Raw genomic sequence first — 21,299 nt, 5'->3', positions numbered from 1 at the left:
GTCATGATTTAGGGTTGTTCACTAACAGAGGATACACAGCTTCGGTGATTGAGCTCTTTCCAATCCTACTGCAGAATACAGTGAGACAGACCTACACAGAGGATCTGTCTTTGGTTTTATTTGAGAGAAACACTGCATCAAACACCTCAGGGGTTCCCTAACTTTTGTCGTCCACAAACCCATTTTGATGTGAAAATTCTTCCGGAACTATATATATATATATATATAAATAAATAAATAAAAATATATAAATAAATAAATACATATATAAATAAATAAAAATAAATATATATAAATAAATAAAAATAAATATATATAAATAAAAAATAAATATATATAAATAAAAAATAAATATATATAAATATATATAAATAAATAAAAATAAATATATATAAATAAAAAATAAATATATGTAAATATATATAAATAAATATAAATATATATAAATAAATATAAATATAATATAAATAAATATAAATAAATATAATACAAATAAATATAATATAAATAAATATAATATAAATAAATATAATACAAATAAATAATATAAATAAATATAAATAAATATAATACAAATAAATATAATATAAATAAATATAATATATATATTTTCCCCAGGGCTATGGCAGTCAATTACAAAACATTCTAACAGTAGTTCTGATGGTCTTAACTCACGATACATACTTTTATTGTGGGGCTATGACAGTCAATTGCAAATGAGTCTGACAACGTCTCATCTCACCACCACTGATGAGATGGGTGTGTTTGATGCATGTCAGAGCTTCTCAAAGTGAGGGGGCATGGGGTCAACAGTGTGCACCTCACCTCTTGCGGTCACATCCCACCTAAATGGATATTTGGTTTTAATGCAGGCGAGAGCACTGATGAATCCAGCGTCACACGGATATGAGCTGCCGAAGGGCACTGTGAGTTTTAATGGTCTGAGTGAGACTGCAGGGTATTTATTCCCTTCAAGTCAGGAACCAAAACACATGTGAATGCTTTGTCTGCAGCGCTCGGTCACACAACAGTTCGAAAGGCCGCACTTGAAACATTCCGATTCAAGAGCCACAGTCACGGCCTTTGCCCACGATCTAAGGGAACCGATTGAATTTATCTTTTAGATTTCAATACTTCTCATTTAGATTTTTAAGATGAACCACATTACAATGATTTTAAGATACAACGATGATATTTAAAAACGTTCGTTATTTTGGAAATTCTCCCGCAACCCCATTTTCATACGACCCCTAGTTTGGGAACCGCGGCCTTATCTAGATGTAAAAATTTAGCGACTAAAACATCCTCGTCAAAAAGAAAATCCTAATTAATTACAGATTTCTTTAGGCATCTTAGATTAATTCTGACTATTTTGAGGAAGTGATACTGGCTTTGTTCCATCCACCTAATCATCCTCAGCTTCCAATTGGCTCATTCATGCCCCCGTAACTATTCCCCAGGTCGTTGCTGTAAATGAGAATGTGTTACTGCAATGCAAATGAGTCAACTGTTGTAGCCTGTGCAATGTGTTCCAGTGTGTCTTTCAGTGAAAAGTCCTGCCAAACCGGTCAGCTAAATTAAACATGTATTACTCATATTTGGTCACAAAAAAAAGGGAACGCAATTACGACTGGTCAGGAACAATACTGCCTGAGAAAGAGGGATTTCATCAGAAGTAGTGGTGACTTCACATTCACTTCTTACTCAAATCACTACAATGTGTGCTACATTATCAACACTGGAAATGTATTACAGCATAGCCCATGGTAATGTCTTGAATTAGGGAATCTGTCGAGACAGAGGCAAACAGCCACTATGGGATGAGGTCAGCAGCATTATATTGAGCGTGTTATCCAGCCTGCTATGCTGTAAAAAAGGCAGTTGGATAAGACCCATGGCACGGACAGTGAAACCGATGAGGATATTACCATATGCCTTCAGATTTCCCAGAAAGGTTCCGTTCTCCGTAATGGTCATTGAGAGTCTGTCAGTTAGGTTTTAATCGTCATTCATTCACCCAAAAAACGATAGGCGGTAAACCAATCCTCTATAATAATAAAAAAACAGACCCCTCAGCCTTTTCCAAAAAAACAAGCATAATCGTCAACGTCGCAAATCCCTCGCCATGACTCTCATGCCACTAACTCACAAAAAAAAAAAAATCAAAATAGCGCAGCTCAACCAGAAAATATGATGCGTCCCTGCAATCGAAGAGGTCCTTTCTGTTTCTCAGAAAAAACCTCATCGGTTTGATGGCGTCAAGAGGCCAGGAGGACGTGATAATTATCAAGCGGCTTAAGAAAGCTCAGAGGAATATGGATCCCTTTTGCCGGACACGTTGTACACATTATTACAGTTGTGCTACTGCTCAAACCATAGTCCTTCAAACCAGAAACAGGCCATCTTCATTTTAAAACCAATTTAAACTAGTAGTGTCAAACCAAATGCACATTTCTCATAGAAATGTGTGTTACAGATATGCCATTCTCATTGAAAGGAAGTCTAAGGAGTCAATTCTAGGTGCACTTTTCTATGATTCCCATTTTAAAGTTGAGTTTTTACGTCTTTCACTTTTGTACACCAGCTTCCAACAGCTGAAAATACTACATGTTTGGTTATGGAAAACTGCACCTGCAATATCTGCAAATCTGTGTACACAACCAATAAACTTTGATTCGATAACATTTGGAGTTAATAAACACTGCTCCGAGAGGCAGCAGGTAGCCTAGTGGTTAGAGCGTTGGGCCAGTAACCGAAAGGTTGGTGGATCGAATCCCCGAGTTGACAAGGTAAAATTTAAAAAAAGAAAAACTCTGCCTCTGAACAAGGCAGTTAACCCACTATTCCTAGGCAGTCATTGTAAATAAGAATTTGACTTGCCTAGGTTAAATAAAAGTTAAAGAATAAAAAACACCTAGTCAATTGTACAACTGAATGCTTTCAATCGAAAATGTGTCTTCCGTATTTAACGCAGACCCTATATAGGCTGTGTGCACCTGATGGTGTCCGACGCTGAATTTAAAAATAATTATTAAAAAGCACAGTAGCACCAGCTCAATCCATCCTGTCCCTTCCACTCAGCCGCCAGAGATGCCCAGCACAGTGGCACACGTAGGAAGCAGGGAAACACTAAGGCTAATCAAACCAATACCAGTTCATACATACACTGCCAAAAAAGTCAATATGATTTACTTCGTCATTCCACTCGATCCAAATGAGTCATGAAAAGCAGTGTTTCTTTCCACACAGAGACATAAGAACATTTTGCAGGACTTCTCTGTACTCCATGAATCCCACTCCAATTAGAAATGACTACAGACTTAAACATGAGTGAAATCATGCCCATTGCTATCCTGTCTAGCTAGAAGATACGAAGAATTGGACGTCATTGACGTAAAATCTAAGTCAGCGGAATGTTCAATCAAATTGTATTTAAATATTTTTTCGAGTAGCATCCGTAGCGTTAATGCAGAAAGGTAGAAAACAGATGTTTGTGAGGCGCTAGCAGGAAGTCCCTGGGCAACTCCTAACATCAGAGGATCAGGAGCATCCAAGTGATTCACATGGGAATCAGGCGAGGAGGGGGGTGACCTTTGGCTTTTGTTCTAGTCAAAAGACAATTGCTCCGACTTGGCCGGGGGTGGTTAGGCTGTCAAGATAAGCGAGATTTGAGATGTCAAACATAACCCCCTGTACAGGCACGGAAAGGGAGACAAAAAAACTTGGCTCTGCAATTTCTTATATAACCATCATCCGGAAAATGCGTTTTTAGTTTTTATCTAAAAAATAAAAAAAAGTGATAATGCTGTTTCAACAGGACACGTGAAGCAACATTTAACCTACACAACTAAAAACTCTCTCCTCCTCCAACCACCATCCCCAGCCCCTACTGGAGGAGAGAACAGAAAGAGACAAACATAAACAGTAAGTCGGCTGTGTTGAAGGAAATTGCCTCCCAGAAACGTCGGCATTCGGCCAGCTCTGAGACATTCATCTGTCTTCTCCCTAGCCTGACTCATGGATAAGTGAGGTGGTAAGAGAGAGCGAGATAGGAGGGAGCGAGGGGGATGGAGAAGCAGTATGGGGGAGTGAGAGACAGAGTGCGAGAAGGGGGAGACAGGACATCTGAAAGTTTTCAACCTGTGATCGCGGTAGGTGATGCGAATCGAAACCGGGGGCTCATCCAACAAGCGGGACAAAGGAATTTCCTACGGATGGAATGCACCAAAGTGAGATAATATTAGGCAAATATTTTCACAAGGGGAGGGCTGCCTGTGACATTTTTAGATTTTGGAGGAGTCCTAAGTTATAAAAACATGATCGGGGACCAGAAGAAAAAAAAGCAGTCATTGAAGGAGTTTGAGGATCGAGTTGTTTGGTGATGAACAGCACTGGTTTTGCACGACTGGGAAAAAAAAAGTGGATTATAGCAGCTCAGAAGGCGATACAAATGTACAGGACAAACCAAAAAGGAGAACACAAGGGCTGTTGCCTTTGATGAAGGTAAGAAAGACAAACTATTTGTTAAATCATTCTAAAATAAAAATCAGTCAAATCTACAGGAAATGGTTAATGTTTTTGATCAAAAAGTCTGAGAACTTCTGAGCTGTGCTTGATTTTAATGTCAGACAGTTAACTTTCAAAGGAAGATTTTTAAAAAATGTATGAGTTATAATTAATGGCATGGAAATAACATGTATAAGCGATTTAGAGATTGTGACAATATTGAGTGTAATATTATTGTCAATTAAATAATGACCAAATATGCTTGTGTTTGCATAACTTTGTTCTATAAAAATGGAGGGGGAATCATAATTACCCAAGTGCCACAGACTTAAACCCCTATGATATGCAGTGAATAAGCTAGATGTGTTACGAGTAACCATTTACACTACAAACCAATAGGGGAAAATTATTTTTTACAAATAAAATTGCTTTCAAAAGTGAAATGCAAAAGCTTTATTAAATTGTATGTTCAAAACTGAACCTTGCATAATTTAACATTTAGTTCAAGAAATAATTCTAGCAATGTTATGACATGCAATCGTTTAACCTTACGTGTTAACAGTTTTGTTTGACAATAAAATGTTCAAACCACTACACAGAGACCCAGAACGACCATGTACACAGTTGATAAAAACATTTTTTTTTACACACACACACACAAAAAAACATGTAGAAAAACATGCCAGAGTTAAGCGCGCAAGCAAGCAGTGATTAGCCGATAGCTGTTTCCTTGGTCTAGAAATTATACTAATGACTGTGGAGGAAAAACCCATGACATTTGTTATGATAAATGTCACTCATCATTAGAGGTCTTCACACTGAAACTAATGTCCAAGGGGTTTAACATTGTCACTTTTGTTTCCTTCTAAAACTTTTAGTAGAAACTTGTCTGTTCTAGAGCGTACACAAACCAGAAGACAACGGCGCCCGGATTACGAGTCAGACAACCAACTCTTGACCTAACACCCCTTTTTCCTGTGGAGGTACATTCTGTGCTTAGATTACTGCCTTGAACACGTTTTGAGGCGACATGTTAAGTTTTGGAGCTGCTGGGCATTTTTGATTGTGACGTGGTCCTTTTGGTTTATACGGTGCACCCGGGTATGAGCCACCGCCCTGTGTACTGGACCTAAGCTGCCCTCCACCCACCCCTGCCCCTAGGACCATGCTGACCAAGCCCCCTGAACCAGCCAGAGCAGAGCCCCGACCCGCGCCCAACCCAGCCGTCCTCTCCACAGCAGCATGTCCCAGCCAGAGGCACCCCCGCTGGTGGTCAACGGTTCGGGGTCCGGGGAGGTGGCTGGTGCTCAGCTACGCTGGGCCGCATTGCTCATCATTATGGTCATCATCCCCACCATTGGGGGCAACATCCTGGTCATCCTGGCAGTGTCGCTGGAAAGGAAGCTGCAGAATGCCACCAACTACTTCCTGATGTCCCTGGCGGTGGCCGACCTGCTAGTGGGACTCCTGGTGATGCCCGTCGCCCTCATCACTGTGCTCTACAGTAAGTCATCTCAACATGGTTGACCTCTTGCCTTGTCATCAGAAAGGACCCCTTCATTGGTTCCTTCATTCAACCAATTGTAACTCAAGACCCTGCTGATAATAGTGTTGGGCGGAATACTGTATACTGGGGTATTTTTTTTTTAAATACCCCCGGTATGATTTACACCTCACAAAAATGTTCAATTGGTTCTTTTAAAATAAATACCCGCAGTCAACTTGTGTCAATAGATAAAGCAGATGGCGTTCTTAATAAAAAGAAATATGCAACAGGATAAATTAAGAAGCCATTCAACATAAAAACACCATGACTGGCTCAAAGAGCACATGGAAACTTTTGTGAGGATCCTACTAATGGTTTCCAGCTAAATATCTATAGACGCGCCAAATAAATTCTCTCCAGCTCAGGGCTCCAGCTATGCATTTGGTTTACGAACCAAGTGTCTAGATGTCAAGATCAAGTTTCTTGGTTACAGCAGAGACAAATCAATCCTCTCCTGGATCAACATTCTTGTTGTTTGATATTTGTTTTCTGTGTGCAGAAAAACCTCAGTTAATTGTACAACTTCATGAGCTGGGGGGGGGTATGTCTTCGCAATTGGTTTACGTTCGCGTGCATTTTTTTTTTTTAAGCATAAAATGTATTTATTGTTACATTTTTAAATAAATCTCCACTAGTTTGCACTGACGATAATACTGTATACCCCAGGATGGTACAGGATTTAGGTATGAACATCTGTATACATACAACCCAACCACAGCTGATACTAAAAGGTACTGACACTACAAGTGTGAACAGTTCATAGAAATGCAACACCATGATTGCCTCAACATCAATTTGAATGATTATTTTTTGGGCCCCAACACAGCAGCTGATTTAAGCACAAAGGCTGGCCTCTTACTCGTGTTTAGCTTGGCTCCCATCGATCAGGTCTAAATTGCACTTGGCTCACCCCAGTTCCCATGGAGCCGCAATTATAAAGCTGCTGTCAGTTGAGACCAGAGAAACACCTGTAAATGTGCATTGCAAAGCAGATATCCACCTCAGTAGGTAAGCCACAACATTTGAATTTAATCTAGTAGATCTAGCATTTGATGACAAGAATTGCCGCCTTCTTTTGTTAACTGAACAACAGAGCAAAAACATAAATATGCATATTCATAATATAATAATTCAAGAACAGCAGAGTTCGGACACCACAAGAGATGCTGCTGAATCTCCGCCAGCTACAGTATAAATAAATTAATAGCAGATGGCAAAAACACAAGATAGTGGACAATAAACAAGGTACTTCCTTTGGCTGTGTAATCTCAGCAGAGGCACATTCACATCAGGTAGCGATGACCCAATTTCTGCGTGACTTATACAAAACGACTTTCCAATCACAAACCAACCTCTCCCTCGGCTCGCACACTCACTTAGGTCGCCAGGGAAAAATACAGATATAAGAGCGAACTGAAAAGATTTGCATTCGATTCCATTAAGTGACGTAGCTTTACAATTTATTTATTTAACTAGGCAAGAACAAATTGTTATTTACAATGACAACCTACTGGGGAACAGTGGATTAACTGCCTTGTTCAGGGGCAGAACAACAGATTTTTACCTTGTCAGCTTGGGGATTCAATCCAACACCCTAACCACTAGGCTACCTGCCCCCTAACCACTAGGCTACCTGCCCCCCTAACCACTAAGCTACCTGCCGCCCCCTCTAACCACTAGGCTACCTGCCGCCCCACAAATGCAGCTGTGTTTCAAAGCGCAAAATTAAAACACACCCCCCCTCTAGCATAGTCCTCTTTCTCCTGACACAGAATTTATAGTCGAGCCATTACTCCTCATTCATTCTGTTGGAGTAAACGGCCCTGTGACACACACCCCACCTCGACTGTGCTTGGCAGGAATCTGATTTCAAGTCATGCTTTCAGAAAACAGGCACCATCTTTGTATAAGAACCATATGTGCCGTGCAAACAGTGGGCACGAGGCTAACTGTAAACTGTATAGTGTGGGGGGTGGGGCCTCCATCCTTCCATCGGACCTTAATGACGTCCATCAGGCCTAGACGGAGGGAAAGGAGAGGATCGGGCCTAGACGGAGGGAAAGGAGAGGATCGGGCCTAGACGGAGGGAAAGGAGAGGATCGGGCCTAGACGGAGGGAAAGGAGAGGATCGGGCCTAGACGGAGGGAAAGGAGAGGATCGGGCCTAGACGGAGGGAAAGGAGAGGATCGGGCCTAGACGGAGGGAAAGGAGAGGATCGGGCCTAGACGGAGGGAAAGGAGAGGATCGGGCCTAGACGGAGGGAAAGGAGAGGATCGGGCCTAGACGGAGGGAAAGGAGAGGATCGGGCCTAGACGGAGGGAAAGGAGAGGATCGGGCCTAGACGGAGGGAAAGGAGAGGATCGGGCCTAGACGGAGGGAAAGGAGAGGATCGGGCCTAGACGGAGGGAAAGGAGAGGATCGGGCCTAGACGGAGGGAAAGGAGAGGATCGGGCCTAGACTGAGGGGGAAGGAGAGGATCAGGCCTAGACTGAGGGGGAGGACGGGGGGAAGGAGAGGATCAGGCCTAGACAGGGGGAGGAGGGGGGGAAGGATAGGATCAGGCCTAGACAGAGGGGGAAGGATAGGATCAGGCCTAGACGGAGGGGGAAGGATAGGATCAGGCCTAGACGGAGGGGAAGGAGAGGATCAAAGTCAAGGCCATGTGATCACATAAATAAGAACCAGAGGCTTCCGAGGAGTAGTAGCCCAAGCTCAGTGGGAGGGGGGCTGTGTGTGTACGTGTGCGCACATATAAGTTCGCACAGAGTTCCATGTCTGAATGGACGCAAGGTACGTTTGTGCAGGGGCAGCTGTCATTTCTCTACTGGCTGGAGACCGAGCACACAGCAAGGGGGGCCCCTTTAGAGCCACTCGGCAGTTAAGGCCTGCAGCTCTAAGAACAGTGTGTGCAGGCAAACGGCGAGAGAGGGAATCAGTGCAAACTTCCAAATACCACCTGAAATTTACCAGAGGACAGAGACAAGCTGTTGTAGCTACAGTATTGTCACCACTAATATATCACCTCCAATAAACACTAGACTCTCTAAATTCCCAATAAACCACAACAACTACTTGCTTAAAATAGAGAGAAAGTAATAGCGACTCCGTTTTTTGACCATTTATCCACTTTCTTCTGTGTCTGCCTGGGTGGATCTCCTCTCCATCCCAAACCCTGGCTGCGGGAGAAGTTTCAGACTAACCGGGAGTATCTATTGCCTCAAACTAGTGACGTGCAGTTGACTCTTTTACCAACCAAAGAGTTGAATCCCCACCGAGTAACTTGAACATTTATTTTGTTGTATGTTTGCCCCGCTGGCCGAAATGAAAAGAGCAGCATTAATATGCGCTACTCTAGATTGTACTGCAGCATAGAGAAGAAAAATACATGTGTTTAGAACTACTGATCGCAAGGTACACAAATGAATGCAATTAATTAATTATTGACCGCTATCGAAGGACAGCAGGGATGTTTCTGCCATAATAATTCTTGGACGGGCCACATCAGCGTTTTCAGGTCCAAGCAGTGTTTAAAATTATTATTATTATTATTATTTATTTTTTTAAATGATTGCTATCGGTTTATTTTATTAAATGGAAAAATGCGTTCAGTGTAAACTAAAACCAGATAAAATATGTACAAAAGATCAATGGACCTACATATTCGTACATAATATAATCTTTGATAACTAACCAATCACCAGATTAATAGCTAGACAGTCAGGGAAAATTGAAATGTCCAAAAACAATGCAGTATTAAATTGTTAGGTTGAGCAAAATAACAGCGTTTAGCCATGGCAAAACGCATAGCATGGCAGGAAACTAGCTTTAAAACAGCAACGGAAAATAAATCTCAGAAAAATTAAACATTTTACTGGAGGAGGACATGTCTAGTGTGCAACTGCTTTTGATAAGAGCTGTAAAAGAAGTCCTGAGGGCCCCTTCCACATCTGCCCAGCAGATGAATGTAAGGCTTCTACAGTCAACACCTTGAAAAATGACATGGTTCCAAATGTTTAATGGCTGCCCTGTAGACTGACTACACTGCTAAACTAAAAACATACAGCTGACTGAGGCTTGGGTGACGAGAGAGAACAATTAAGAAAAGCTATTTGAAGGATTCGGGAGGGGAGGGGGGATGCACTTAACCATAGCGCCATATTTACGAGGAAGCACCATTAGAAGTGTTTACATTGCGGACAGATAAATGTTTACCTCAATATATTTGGGCCGTGGCATAAGACCTGGCAGTGCAGAAAACTTGTTCATTGTTCTATAAATCAGAATGAAGAGTAGAATTAAGATTGCACGAAATAGCCCACCAGGCTATAAGAGGATGACGACAGAACATTCTTACCCTTCTTCACTAATGAGCTTAAAACTGTTTCAGAGAGAGGTCACTCTTTCGCAAGACAAGCTTCGACCCCAGACTCACCCAGTCTCCCCACACACACACCTGGTAGGGCCTAGGTTTAGATCTACGTTTCAACCAGCGCTGTCTTTTAACCTAAACTTCAACATAATTCATTTTGAGAACCCCAGAATGTCATTAAGTCAAAAACATGCCTCATTTAAAAATGTAAACAAAACCGCCAAGCGATCCATTTAGTGCTCTGGCAGAGAGCTTTATAACGAGAAAAATACAACGTATGAAATAATGCTGCATTGAAGGACGTCGGTGCAGAATAGAAAACTCTAGAAGGGCTGTTAAATCCTTCAAAATAATAATAATTTTAATCTGTGGGACATCGATTGTCAATCAAATTCCACGGAGTGCCGAGTGCCCCCGGGTTTTCGCTCCACCCTTGTACTTGATTGATGATTTAAGGTCATTAATTAGTAAAGAACTCCTCACCTGGCTCTTGGTCTCAAAAGGAAAAACCTGCATAATGATTGAGACACCCCTTATCTACAGTGACTTCGGAGATTATTCAGACCCCTTGACATTTTCCACATTGTTACGTTGCAGCCTTATTCTAAAATGTATCAAATAAAAAATAAAAATCCTCAGTAACCCACACAATACTCCATAATAACAAAGCAAAAACAGTTGTAGAAATGTTGGCCAATTTCTTAAAAATAAAACAGAAATAGCTTATTTACCTAAGTATTTAGACACTTTGCTAGGAGACTCGAATTTGAGCTCATGTGCTTCCTGTTTCCATTGATCATCCTTGACACTTTCCTACAACTTGGAGTCCACCGGTGGTAAATTCAATTGATTGGACATGATTTGGAAAGGCACACACCAGTCTATATAAAGGTCCCACAGTTGACAGTGCATGTCAGAGCATAAACAAAGCCATGAGGTCGAAGGAATTGTCCGTAGAACTGAGGCAGGGTTGTGATGAGGCAAAGATCTAGGAAAGGGTACCAAAATATTTCTGCAGCATTGAAGGTCCCCAAGAACACAGTGGCCTCCATTCTTAAATGGAAGAAGTTTGGAACCACCAAGACTCTTCCTTAAGCTGGCCGCCCGGCCAAACTGAGCAATCGGGGGAGAAGGGAGGTGACCAAGAACCTGATGGAAGAAACGTCACTTCTGGAAGAAACTTGGCACCATCCCTACGATGAAGCATGGAGGTGGCATCATCCCTACGGTGAAGCATGGTGGTGGTAGCATCATGCTGTGGGGATGTTTTTCAGCGGCAGGGACTGGGAGACGTCAGGAGAGGGAAAGATGAACGGAGCAATGTAGAGATCCTTGATGAAAACCTGCTCCAGAGCACTCAGGACCTCAGACTGGGGTGACGGTTCACCTTCCAACAGGCCAACAACCCTAAGCACACAGCAAAGACAACGCAAGAGTGGCTTCGGGACAAGTCTCAATGTCCTTGAGGTCCAGCCAGAGCCCGGACTTGAACCCTATCAAACACCTCTGGAGAGACCTGAAAATAGCTGTGCAGCAACGCTCCCCATCCAACCTGAGAGCTTGAGAGGAGCTGCAGAGAAGAATGGGAGAAACTCCCCAAATACAGGTGTGCCAAGCTTGTAGCGTCAAACCCAAGAAGACTTGAGGCTGTAATCGCTGCTTCTACAAAGTACTGAGGAAAGCGTTTGAATACTTAAGTAAATGTGATAAGTTTTATTTTTAATAAGTTGGCAAACATTTCTAAAACCTGTAGTTTTGCCTTTGGGGTATTGTGTCATTATGGGGTATTGTTTGTGTAGATTGTTTTAAATTGTTTTTTCCCCCTTCATCAATTTTAGTATAACATAACAGAATGTGGACAACGTCAAGGGGTCTGAATACTTTCCGAAGGCACTGTATATATCATACATAGAGACTATAAAACAATTGTGATGTCTAGATCAGCTTTTACCAGATTTAGGATCAGTTCTTCTTACAGAAGAAAAAAAGGATTCTCATATAAAGTATGGAGGCCCTTAAGAACTGTGGGCATGTCTTGTATAATCAGAGCCTGACAAACAGATGACTCAGGTCAGATCGTTTACACCCCGGTATTTGCTGGAACGGGGACATTTTCTAAAAAATAAGCAATAATCATGATTTACATAATGACAATAATACTACTCAGACACAGCACTTCACCAAGACAGCGATCTCAGCGTAGTTTTTATTTTGAGTCCAACGCGGCTTTTTCCACAACTCTGGAATGGTGACCTCACCCCTAGAGGTTGGTAGCTAGGTTTTCATAGAATTCTCTTTCTCGCTCTTGAAGCTGGTGTACTGCAATGACTTCACACGTTTGTCTTAGAAATGTGGCCTTGGATGGACACCTCTGTAGCCTTGGCAACACATATCAGAAACTTTACCAGCAAACAGCTTTTTAAAATCTGGTATAAGCACACAATATCCTCACATGTAGAATTTGTTGAGTATTATTCCCATCGAAGGAAGGGGCTCACAAAAAATTATATATACTCTTAGAAAGTAGCCTACCTATCAAAGTATAAATATCCCACAGAAAATATTTCTAAATGAAAAAAGGAGAAAAGGCAAGTGGTGCGTGGAGCTGAACAAAGCCCCTGAAATGGTGAGCAGTAGACGTGGAGCTGAACAAAGCCCCTGAAATGGTGAACAGTAGACCCCCAACATTATGAATGCCCACTACACATTCATAGGGCACATCTAGAACAGGGAGGACACTAAAATATTGTGATCAAATGTGTATTTATTTTATAGTTTATTATGTATATACAAATATTAAAAGTAATACTTGTTTTATTTTTTTGTTAACATATCCACTAATGCTTGAATTATGAAATTACAAGCCATCAGCAAAACAGGTTGACAAGAAAATCATTCAAGAACCTTTCCAACACACAATTATGGGGCAATTTCACACCCAGGACCCAAAACAAACAAACACGTATGGCGAGAAGGGGCCAGAACACATCTACATCAAGAACATAGCGCTTTCAGCTCCATACAAAGTCATAAGAAACATTTCTCGGCAGTGAATTAATTATTTACTAAAATAAACAATTCTTTACATCAGAGCTGGTTTTAAATCATTAGCTATTGAAGCGTATCTCCCCAATGCTGGTGGCCTCACTGATGTCCACAACACAAGTTCTGTTTAGAATGCAAAAGGTTTGCTGGACAAAATGGGACTAATCAGAAATTAGTCCCTTTTTCAAACGGGCTACTTCCTCCTCAGGAATTAAGGAACATAAAACACCTGCGTCATAGGCCACCAAATGAAGAGAAACGGCATGAATAAATGTCCAACATCTTCACACTTCATTTCCTATTAGAAAAATATCCTACATTTCCACCTTTAATTTTGGCGTCTTTGACAAATCTCTATTCCTCTCCCACACACACACACACACACAGCCCATGCAGTCCTTGACATTATAAAATGCAACAATTTCAACAATTTTACTGAGTTACAAATCATAAGGAAATCAGTTAATTGAAATAAATAAATTAAACACTAACCTATGGATTTCACGACTGGTCAGGGGCCGAGCCAGGGCCAGCCAATCACAATGAGTTTTTCACCACAAAAGGGCTTTATTACAGACAGAAATACTCCTCAGTTGTCCGGGTCGCTGGTCTTAGACGATCTTGCAGGTGAAGAAGCCAGATGTGGAGGTCCTGGGCTGGCGTGGTTACACGTGGTCTGCGGTTGCAAGACCGGTTGGACGTACTGCCAAATTCTCTAAAATGACGTTGTAGGCGGCTTACGGTAGAGAAATTAACATTCTCTGGCAACAGCTCTGATGGACATTGGTGAAATGCAGTGGTGGAAAAATTACCCAATTGTCATACTTGAGTAAAAGTAATGATTCATTTTCTATTAAAAGATGTTACCCATCCAGTAAAATACTACTTGATTAAAAGTCTTAAAGTATTGTTTTATATATGCACTTAAGTATCAAAAGTAAAAAATAAAAGTATAAATCAGTTCAAATTCCTTATATTGAGCAAAGCAGATGGACACATTTTCGAGTTATTTATTTACAGATACCCAGGGGCACGCTCTGACGAAGCACGCGTCTAGTGAGTCTGCCAGTTTAGAGGCAGTAGGGATGACCAGGGAGGTTCTGTTGATAAGTATGCCAGTTAGCAGGACAGAAAAATGTGGTCTAAGGCTAAGCATTCAAAACGTAACAAGTACTTCTGGGTGTCAGGGAAAACGTATGGAGTAAAAGTACATTATTATCTTTAGAAATTTAGTGGAGTAAGTCAAACAGATAAGAATTTTTTTCTTAAGTAGTTTTTTGGGGGTAAGTACTTCGTCACTGGAGAAATGCTCACTAACATGGATATAATCACATTTGTGCACACAATTGAGAGAAATAAGCTTTATGTACGTATGGAACATTTCTGGGATCTTCTATTTCAGCTCATACACTTTACATGTTACGTCTTATATTTTTGTTCAGTGCAGATGGTTATAAATTACTTGAATGGCTATTATGTTGATTTTTACAATGACTTAGAAACTAAAATCTAAATAGGCTCTTCTCAGGGTAAAAAAAAAAAAAAAAGATTTAGCACCATAGTAATGAAGTTTGAGAATTTGTCTAGAAAGGCATGGTTTACATTTCAAATGGTTCTGTATTGGCCTACGAGAGCAGCTAACAATCCAATGCTTCCCATCATCTGTCCATTTCTCAGATTCCGGATGGCCTCTTCCGGAGTTTCTCTGTCCAATCTGGCTCTTCCTGGACGTCCTGTTCTCCACAGCGTCCATCATGCACCTGTGTGCCATCTCACTGGACCGCTACATCGCCATCAAGAAGCCCATTCAGTACAGCCAGTATAAGTCCAGGGCCAAAGCCATGGCCAAGATAGCAGTGGTGTGGTTCATATCTATTGGTAAGCTGCTCGGTTTCTTTTTTGTTGTTGTCCTGTGTTGATATCAGGAGCATTCTCCAATGTGTTGTTTGAACAAGTTTCTTTACGCGGTTCAATTCCCCGGGCGCCTGTGACGCGACATGCCTCAAAAGCAGGATGCAATAAAAGCTGTATAAAAACGTTTACATACAGTACCTCCCTTAAAAACTTAACCCCGACTTACACATTATCATAGTGTTAGCAGTCAAGGGGACCTGTGGGTAAACAGTTAATGAGCCGGAGAGATTTACACAAAAACGGCATCAAATTAAAAAAGGGAGGTTTAAATGATCGAGTATGCCCCCAGGAAGGAAATTAATTTCACATCACTGCCCTTGTGATGAGCGTAGTGAAACACCACAAGGCTTAGCGCGCGTTATTTTTGCAATTGTATCTTTGAGCAGTACAACGGCTTTACAATGTTGCTAACAACGCTATGGATCACAGATTTGTTTTTCAGAAAGGTTTAAGCCAAAATAACATTCAAGACAAAACCAAGCATTCAAACCACAACCTTATTTGAGGACTCCTGGACCAGTAACCACTTGACTCTTCACAATAAGCATAAATGTGCACTGCAGAACAGAATCTGCAATTTTACAAAACTGAATAGTAAAGCAACACTGAAGAGCCTCTGGTATTTTTCAGTAAAATTAGGTTACGAGACAAAAGGACATTTGGACTGAAGAGGATAAGGGGTAAGAGATAAAGCTAAGGACCATACCCTTAGTCCATAAACAAGAGGGAGATGGAGCAGCTGAGCCACTGGAATCCTCTTCACACAGAACGTGTTTCATACAACGGAATGTCAGACAAACTGGTTTCCCATATTTGGCCCAATCAAAAGTCTATACTCAAGTTGGTAATTTGACACAGTCCAATAAGACAGTTTGAGACATAAACATAGGTTTTATTTTCCTGATTGTTGGGCTTCTTATTACTTCTTGTCCACAGAGTATTGTTAATGACTGGCCAGTGAACCCGTGATAAATAAGTTGGTTTGCATTGATATATATATATAAGCTTTCCAGTATGAAATTAAATTTAACACCCCTATTCTAGTTAACATCGTTAGCCATGACGGTTCCTCTGGCTGAAGCATTTAGGCAACTGGTGTGAGGACTTGGCAGAGTTCAGCCTGGCATTAATCAAGTTTCCAGTTTTATTAGTTACATGTACAGGATACACATTGTATACACCATCCAACGGACATGCTTACTAGCAGGTTAATGGAATTCATAGGGCGTTCAGACTCATTCACAACAGCACGCTCTCAGTTTTCACCTCGGGGCTAAGGTTCGACACATTGACTTTCTTTCGGTGAGCAAAACCAGACGATTGCTTAAGAGTTACGCGAGCAGCACTTAGACGCCACGACAGTAGAAGGGTCTCTTCGTCCAGGGTGTAGTGCTCACAGTCACTGTATTATAGCTGGTAATATATGATTTGTTTATTTGATTTTTAAGCAAAGAATGAGAACTTCCAGAAGTCCCAGAATGACCCTTTGCGCTACCTCTGCTGTCCTCAGTCGTGAAAGCCTGAAGCTTTAAACAGAGTTATACTCTGGCAACATCAAAAGGAAATTCAGATGTGAAGATTTCATGTGCTATAATAAAAGCAAAAAGAAAAGCAGCATAAAGTGACCACTGGCTGTGAGAAGATCCTGTCTCTACTCCCATAACACATTTAATCCCAAACAACCAAAGTTGTTAGTCTTCCCATCTAACATTGTGTAGAGACAACAAAGTTTGGATTGATGATTTGACTGACCAAACTTCTCTCTCTCTCTCTCTCACACACACACACACACACAGGTATCGCAATTCCCATTCCCATCAAGGGGCTGAGAAACTACCATCTTCCCAACAATGTCACCTTTAACAGCAACCACACCTGCCTACTGAAACCAGACAGCTTCCGAGAATTCATCATGTTTGGCTCCATGACAGCTTTTTTCATCCCTTTGACTATCATGATGGTCATCTACCTGCTCACCATCCAGGTGCTGCGCAAGAAAGCATTTCTGCTCAGGTCAAAGGTGACCCAACGCTTCACTCGCCCAACCGTCTCCTCAGTCTTCCAGAGGGAGCAGTCTGTGGCTTCTCCCACAACTGAGAAACTGCCAGGAAAATCCATTTCTCCCGCCAACCCAATCATAGGTGACGAGATCCCCATCCGTCGCATGTCCACCATAGGCAAGAAGTCAATGCAGAACCTGACCAATGAGCAGCGTGCCTCCAAGGTGCTGGGCATCGTCTTCCTTCTTTTTGTGGTCATGTGGTGCCCATTCTTCATCACCAACATCACCTCTGTGCTGTGCGCCAGCTGCGACGTCCATGTGATCGGCCGTCTGATGGAGATCTTCGTGTGGGTGGGCTACGTGTCATCAGGCATCAACCCGCTGGTCTACACCCTCTTCAACAAGACCTTCCGCCAGGCCTTCACACGCTACATCACCTGTAACTACAGCAGCACCACTAACACGCCAGCCAGGCAAACTAGGGAACAGCATGGCTGCAGGAATCTGACACGGATCTCCTTTCATTCATCTGTGGCGGAAAACTCCAAGCTGTTCATGAAGCGGGGGATGAAGAACGGCATCGGGCCGGTGTGCTATCAGAGCCCGCCGAGACGACGGCAAGCACCCATGGAGTCCTCTGCTAGCGTTCTACTGGACACTCTGCTCCTTACAGAGAATGAGGATTGCAAACTCAAAGAGCATGTCAGTTATGTGTAGTTCAAAAGGAAACAATTAGAACCAGAAAGTCATGTGAAAAAGACAGCCCAGGCTCGAGTTGTCCAGGGGTTCAGGTGACAAGACACCTTCTTTGAGCATCACTTCTGTGGATTCGGTGCTATTAAAAGAAAACACTGTGTGCTCTCAAGGGCGAAACAAAAGGAGATGCCGATCTCTGTCAAACACTTTGGCGAGAAAGAAGAGGCCCTCCGATTCTATAAAGAGATTACTGAACATTAGGAGTAAAATGAGACAGCAAATAGGTGCATCGAGGTAGTTAGTTACCTTCAATAAAAGACGAACCCTATAACGCTCAGGTCAGATTGTCCTTAAGGAGGCTGCCAGACAGATAAGGAATGATGACAGACGGTCTTGAAACACTCAAGTGGATACAATGTGTATTCCCATGCCACCTTGGGCTATTTGGTGGTCTGCTATGGACAATTTCCATGGAGGAGATGACATGCTTACCAATTGAGAGGACAAACACTCCTCCCACATAAACTAGACATTCAGCCTCCACATCACACAGAGTTCTGAAGGAATACACTATAAATGCCACCCATTTTAACGGCAATGTTTTGGTAAGTGTTTTTATAAACTGTGAACAGATGTTATGAAAAGTCACAAGACCTATTTTCCCCAAAGTGTTATAATAATCCACTTGGATGTTATATATATATACATATATACATACATTCAACATAGACAAAACCTTTGCAAATGGGAAGCTTGTCAAATACAAAATGTATAGCCTACGAATGGATGTGTGATGGTTCAGAAATGTATAAAAACTGTGCTTGGCTTAAAGAAAAGCCGTGTCCTTTTTTTACAGTTCTTAAGAGGATCTTGAAAGCAGATGTAACTACCGACCAAGTCATCTTATTTTAAACACGTCTTTATCTCTGAAAATATGTGTTTTGCAGCCGCAACGGCCGCTCTACTGTTTCACTTTCATCAGAGTTTATATAGTGTCTCCTTGATGGGGTGGTAATGAGGCAAAGCAAAGCTAACTGGACACGAGAGCCAAAATAAACACACCATAAACCACTGTGCTCGGAGTTCATCGTCACAAACAACGACTACGAGGAGGCTGAATCCTGAACGTTAAGTGCGTAGGGACATGATCGCTTTATGAGGGGCAATAAAAAGGGCATTTTGATTCATTCTCCGTACCAGTGAATTACGTGACGTAACAACAAAAAAACAATTGACTTTATATAAACCTAAAAAAAAAAAACACTTTTATGGTGAGTGTACTAAATTAGTCCACAGCATAAAATCTATAATAATAAGTACCAAGGATGTACCACATGGCCAGAAATGTAATGAGAGAGCCCATGTTTGGTTCATTTACAAATTCCAATGCACATTTCTGCCATCATGAGACTAGACGGGTATATTCCTCCCCACCATGCCCTTTCGAAGCAGTTGGGGAGTGAGAGACGCCAGCACACCAGCGTTCACTCTGACCTTTGACCCACTCAGAGACAGCAGCTCTGAGCACCACGTCCTGGTTTCCCAAGACTGTAAGGGTGCCTGGAAGCCATGGGGGGAGTGGGAGCTCAACTGAATTGTTGCCGCTCAGGAGGATCTCTAAACAGAGGAAGGATTTACACTAGGTTTATCTAACAGCCAATTGATCATGTGAATATCGCATAGCCTTTTTTGGGCTTAAAATAGTCCCTCCATTTTCCTCTGCTTGGCTCAGTGCCGTTGAATGCTGCAGTGCTGTCTGATGCTGTTGAATGCTGCAGTGATGCCTGATGGGTAAATTCACGTCAGAGAATGAGTGATAAGCCTCCGTAAACAGACCGAAAAACAATAATGTGGCTCGGGAGGATGACATGGAGCCAACGTCCTCAGACACTGAACTACCTGTAAAGAGCCAGGAAGTAATTGTATCCTCTCAGCTAAAAGTTCACCTAAATTCTGTCATCCATTTGATGAGATGCTGATCACTATGTCATGTTGATAATCTGCATGCAAACCAATCACAGGATCACTTAAGAGTGCCAACACTAGGAAAGTGAGGGATAGTTTGTAGCTGATCAATGTAGGTTAGGCTATGCTTTCTGAAGAGTAAAATCACTTCCAAAAGCATCATATCTTTGATCATGAATTGCATTTAAAAATTACAAGAGAATACTGAAACCATTGCAGACGACAAGGGTGGTTCAAAGATTATTCATGTTCCATAGATTTAACTTGGACATGAAACAAATTCTCACATTGCTGAAACTTAAGCACACTTTCAAAACATTTAACTGTGTTGGTTTTTCAAACGACAAATGATACCCAGCGCTTACCAGGGTTGAGCTCAATTCAGAATTTTGGAATAGAATCCCATTCAACTCTTGACATGAAATTCAAATTGTCTACACCCCCACAGGATGTAGAATTTGAATGACAGGAAGTAGAATTTAATTTGATTCAATTAAAAATTCCACTCAGTCATTGAATGTGTTTCATTGAATGACAGGTGACACGTCAAGACAACAAAGAATATCACTTTTCTGCAGAAACATTCTATTTTAACCTTAGTGCTTAGAATAGCCAATTAGATTTTCTTAACAAATAATAGTTATATTAGACCCTACCTTATATATTGTGTTTTATATTCTAAAGCCACAATCCATGATTGGTACAAAGATATTGTACTTTTTTGGGTATAAATGTAAACCTATTGACTCCTGGAGAATATCACTCAGAGTGTATAGCCCGATGTGCTTAGAACTACAGCCCGATGTGTATAACCCCCCCCCAAAAAATTCATTTGTTTGTCTTTATTTTTTGAAGGCCTCAGGGTCAACTTGAGGGTTAAACTTGAGGGTATTTTCCCTATTTTGAACAGAATTTACAAGGCCCAGCGCAGTCAAAAACTAGATTTACCTGTGTTTCATATATATTTCCATACCATGAGGTTGGAATAACACTGAAATTGTGAAAATTATGACACACTAAAAGGGCGTAAGAGCTGTTTGAAAAGACATTCCCTCATTGTGAAAAGTAAATAAGGTCTGAGAGGACAGAGGAAGTGGCAAACATCCTGCTTATCGATCTGTGGCTGCCAACTGACTTATGGCACTCGGTGGCATTGCGCAAACACACACAGCAGCGCGTCCATCACACTACAGAGCGATGGAGTTTTGGCCTGCCTAGTGACATCACCAGGTGTTAATTAGTTAACAGATCGGGCA

The 21,299-nt window shown here is 41.6% G+C and overlaps 2 protein-coding genes across 3 annotated transcripts in view; one reads left to right on the top strand and one right to left on the bottom strand.

Annotated features, from left to right (window-relative positions):
• The window catches only part of psmd1 (proteasome 26S subunit, non-ATPase 1), a 53,879-nt gene that overhangs the window by 19,442 nt on the left and 13,138 nt on the right, over positions 1-21,299 (bottom strand). The gene's annotated exons all lie outside the window — the stretch shown is intronic.
• htr2b (5-hydroxytryptamine (serotonin) receptor 2B, G protein-coupled) lies at positions 3,918-19,041 on the top strand. Its single transcript, XM_024422857.2, has 4 exons — positions 3,918-4,503; positions 5,385-6,010; positions 15,144-15,344; positions 17,177-19,041. Exons 2-4 carry the CDS (start codon positions 5,749-5,751, stop codon positions 18,097-18,099), a joined length of 1,386 nt encoding a protein of 461 aa, XP_024278625.1. The 5' UTR covers positions 3,918-4,503; positions 5,385-5,748; the 3' UTR covers positions 18,100-19,041.

This window comes from Oncorhynchus tshawytscha, linkage group LG06, assembly GCF_018296145.1.
Source record: "Oncorhynchus tshawytscha isolate Ot180627B linkage group LG06, Otsh_v2.0, whole genome shotgun sequence".
In the NCBI taxonomy this organism is placed as follows: domain Eukaryota; kingdom Metazoa; phylum Chordata; class Actinopteri; order Salmoniformes; family Salmonidae; genus Oncorhynchus; species Oncorhynchus tshawytscha.
This window is presented reverse-complemented; position numbering and strand designations above follow the sequence as displayed.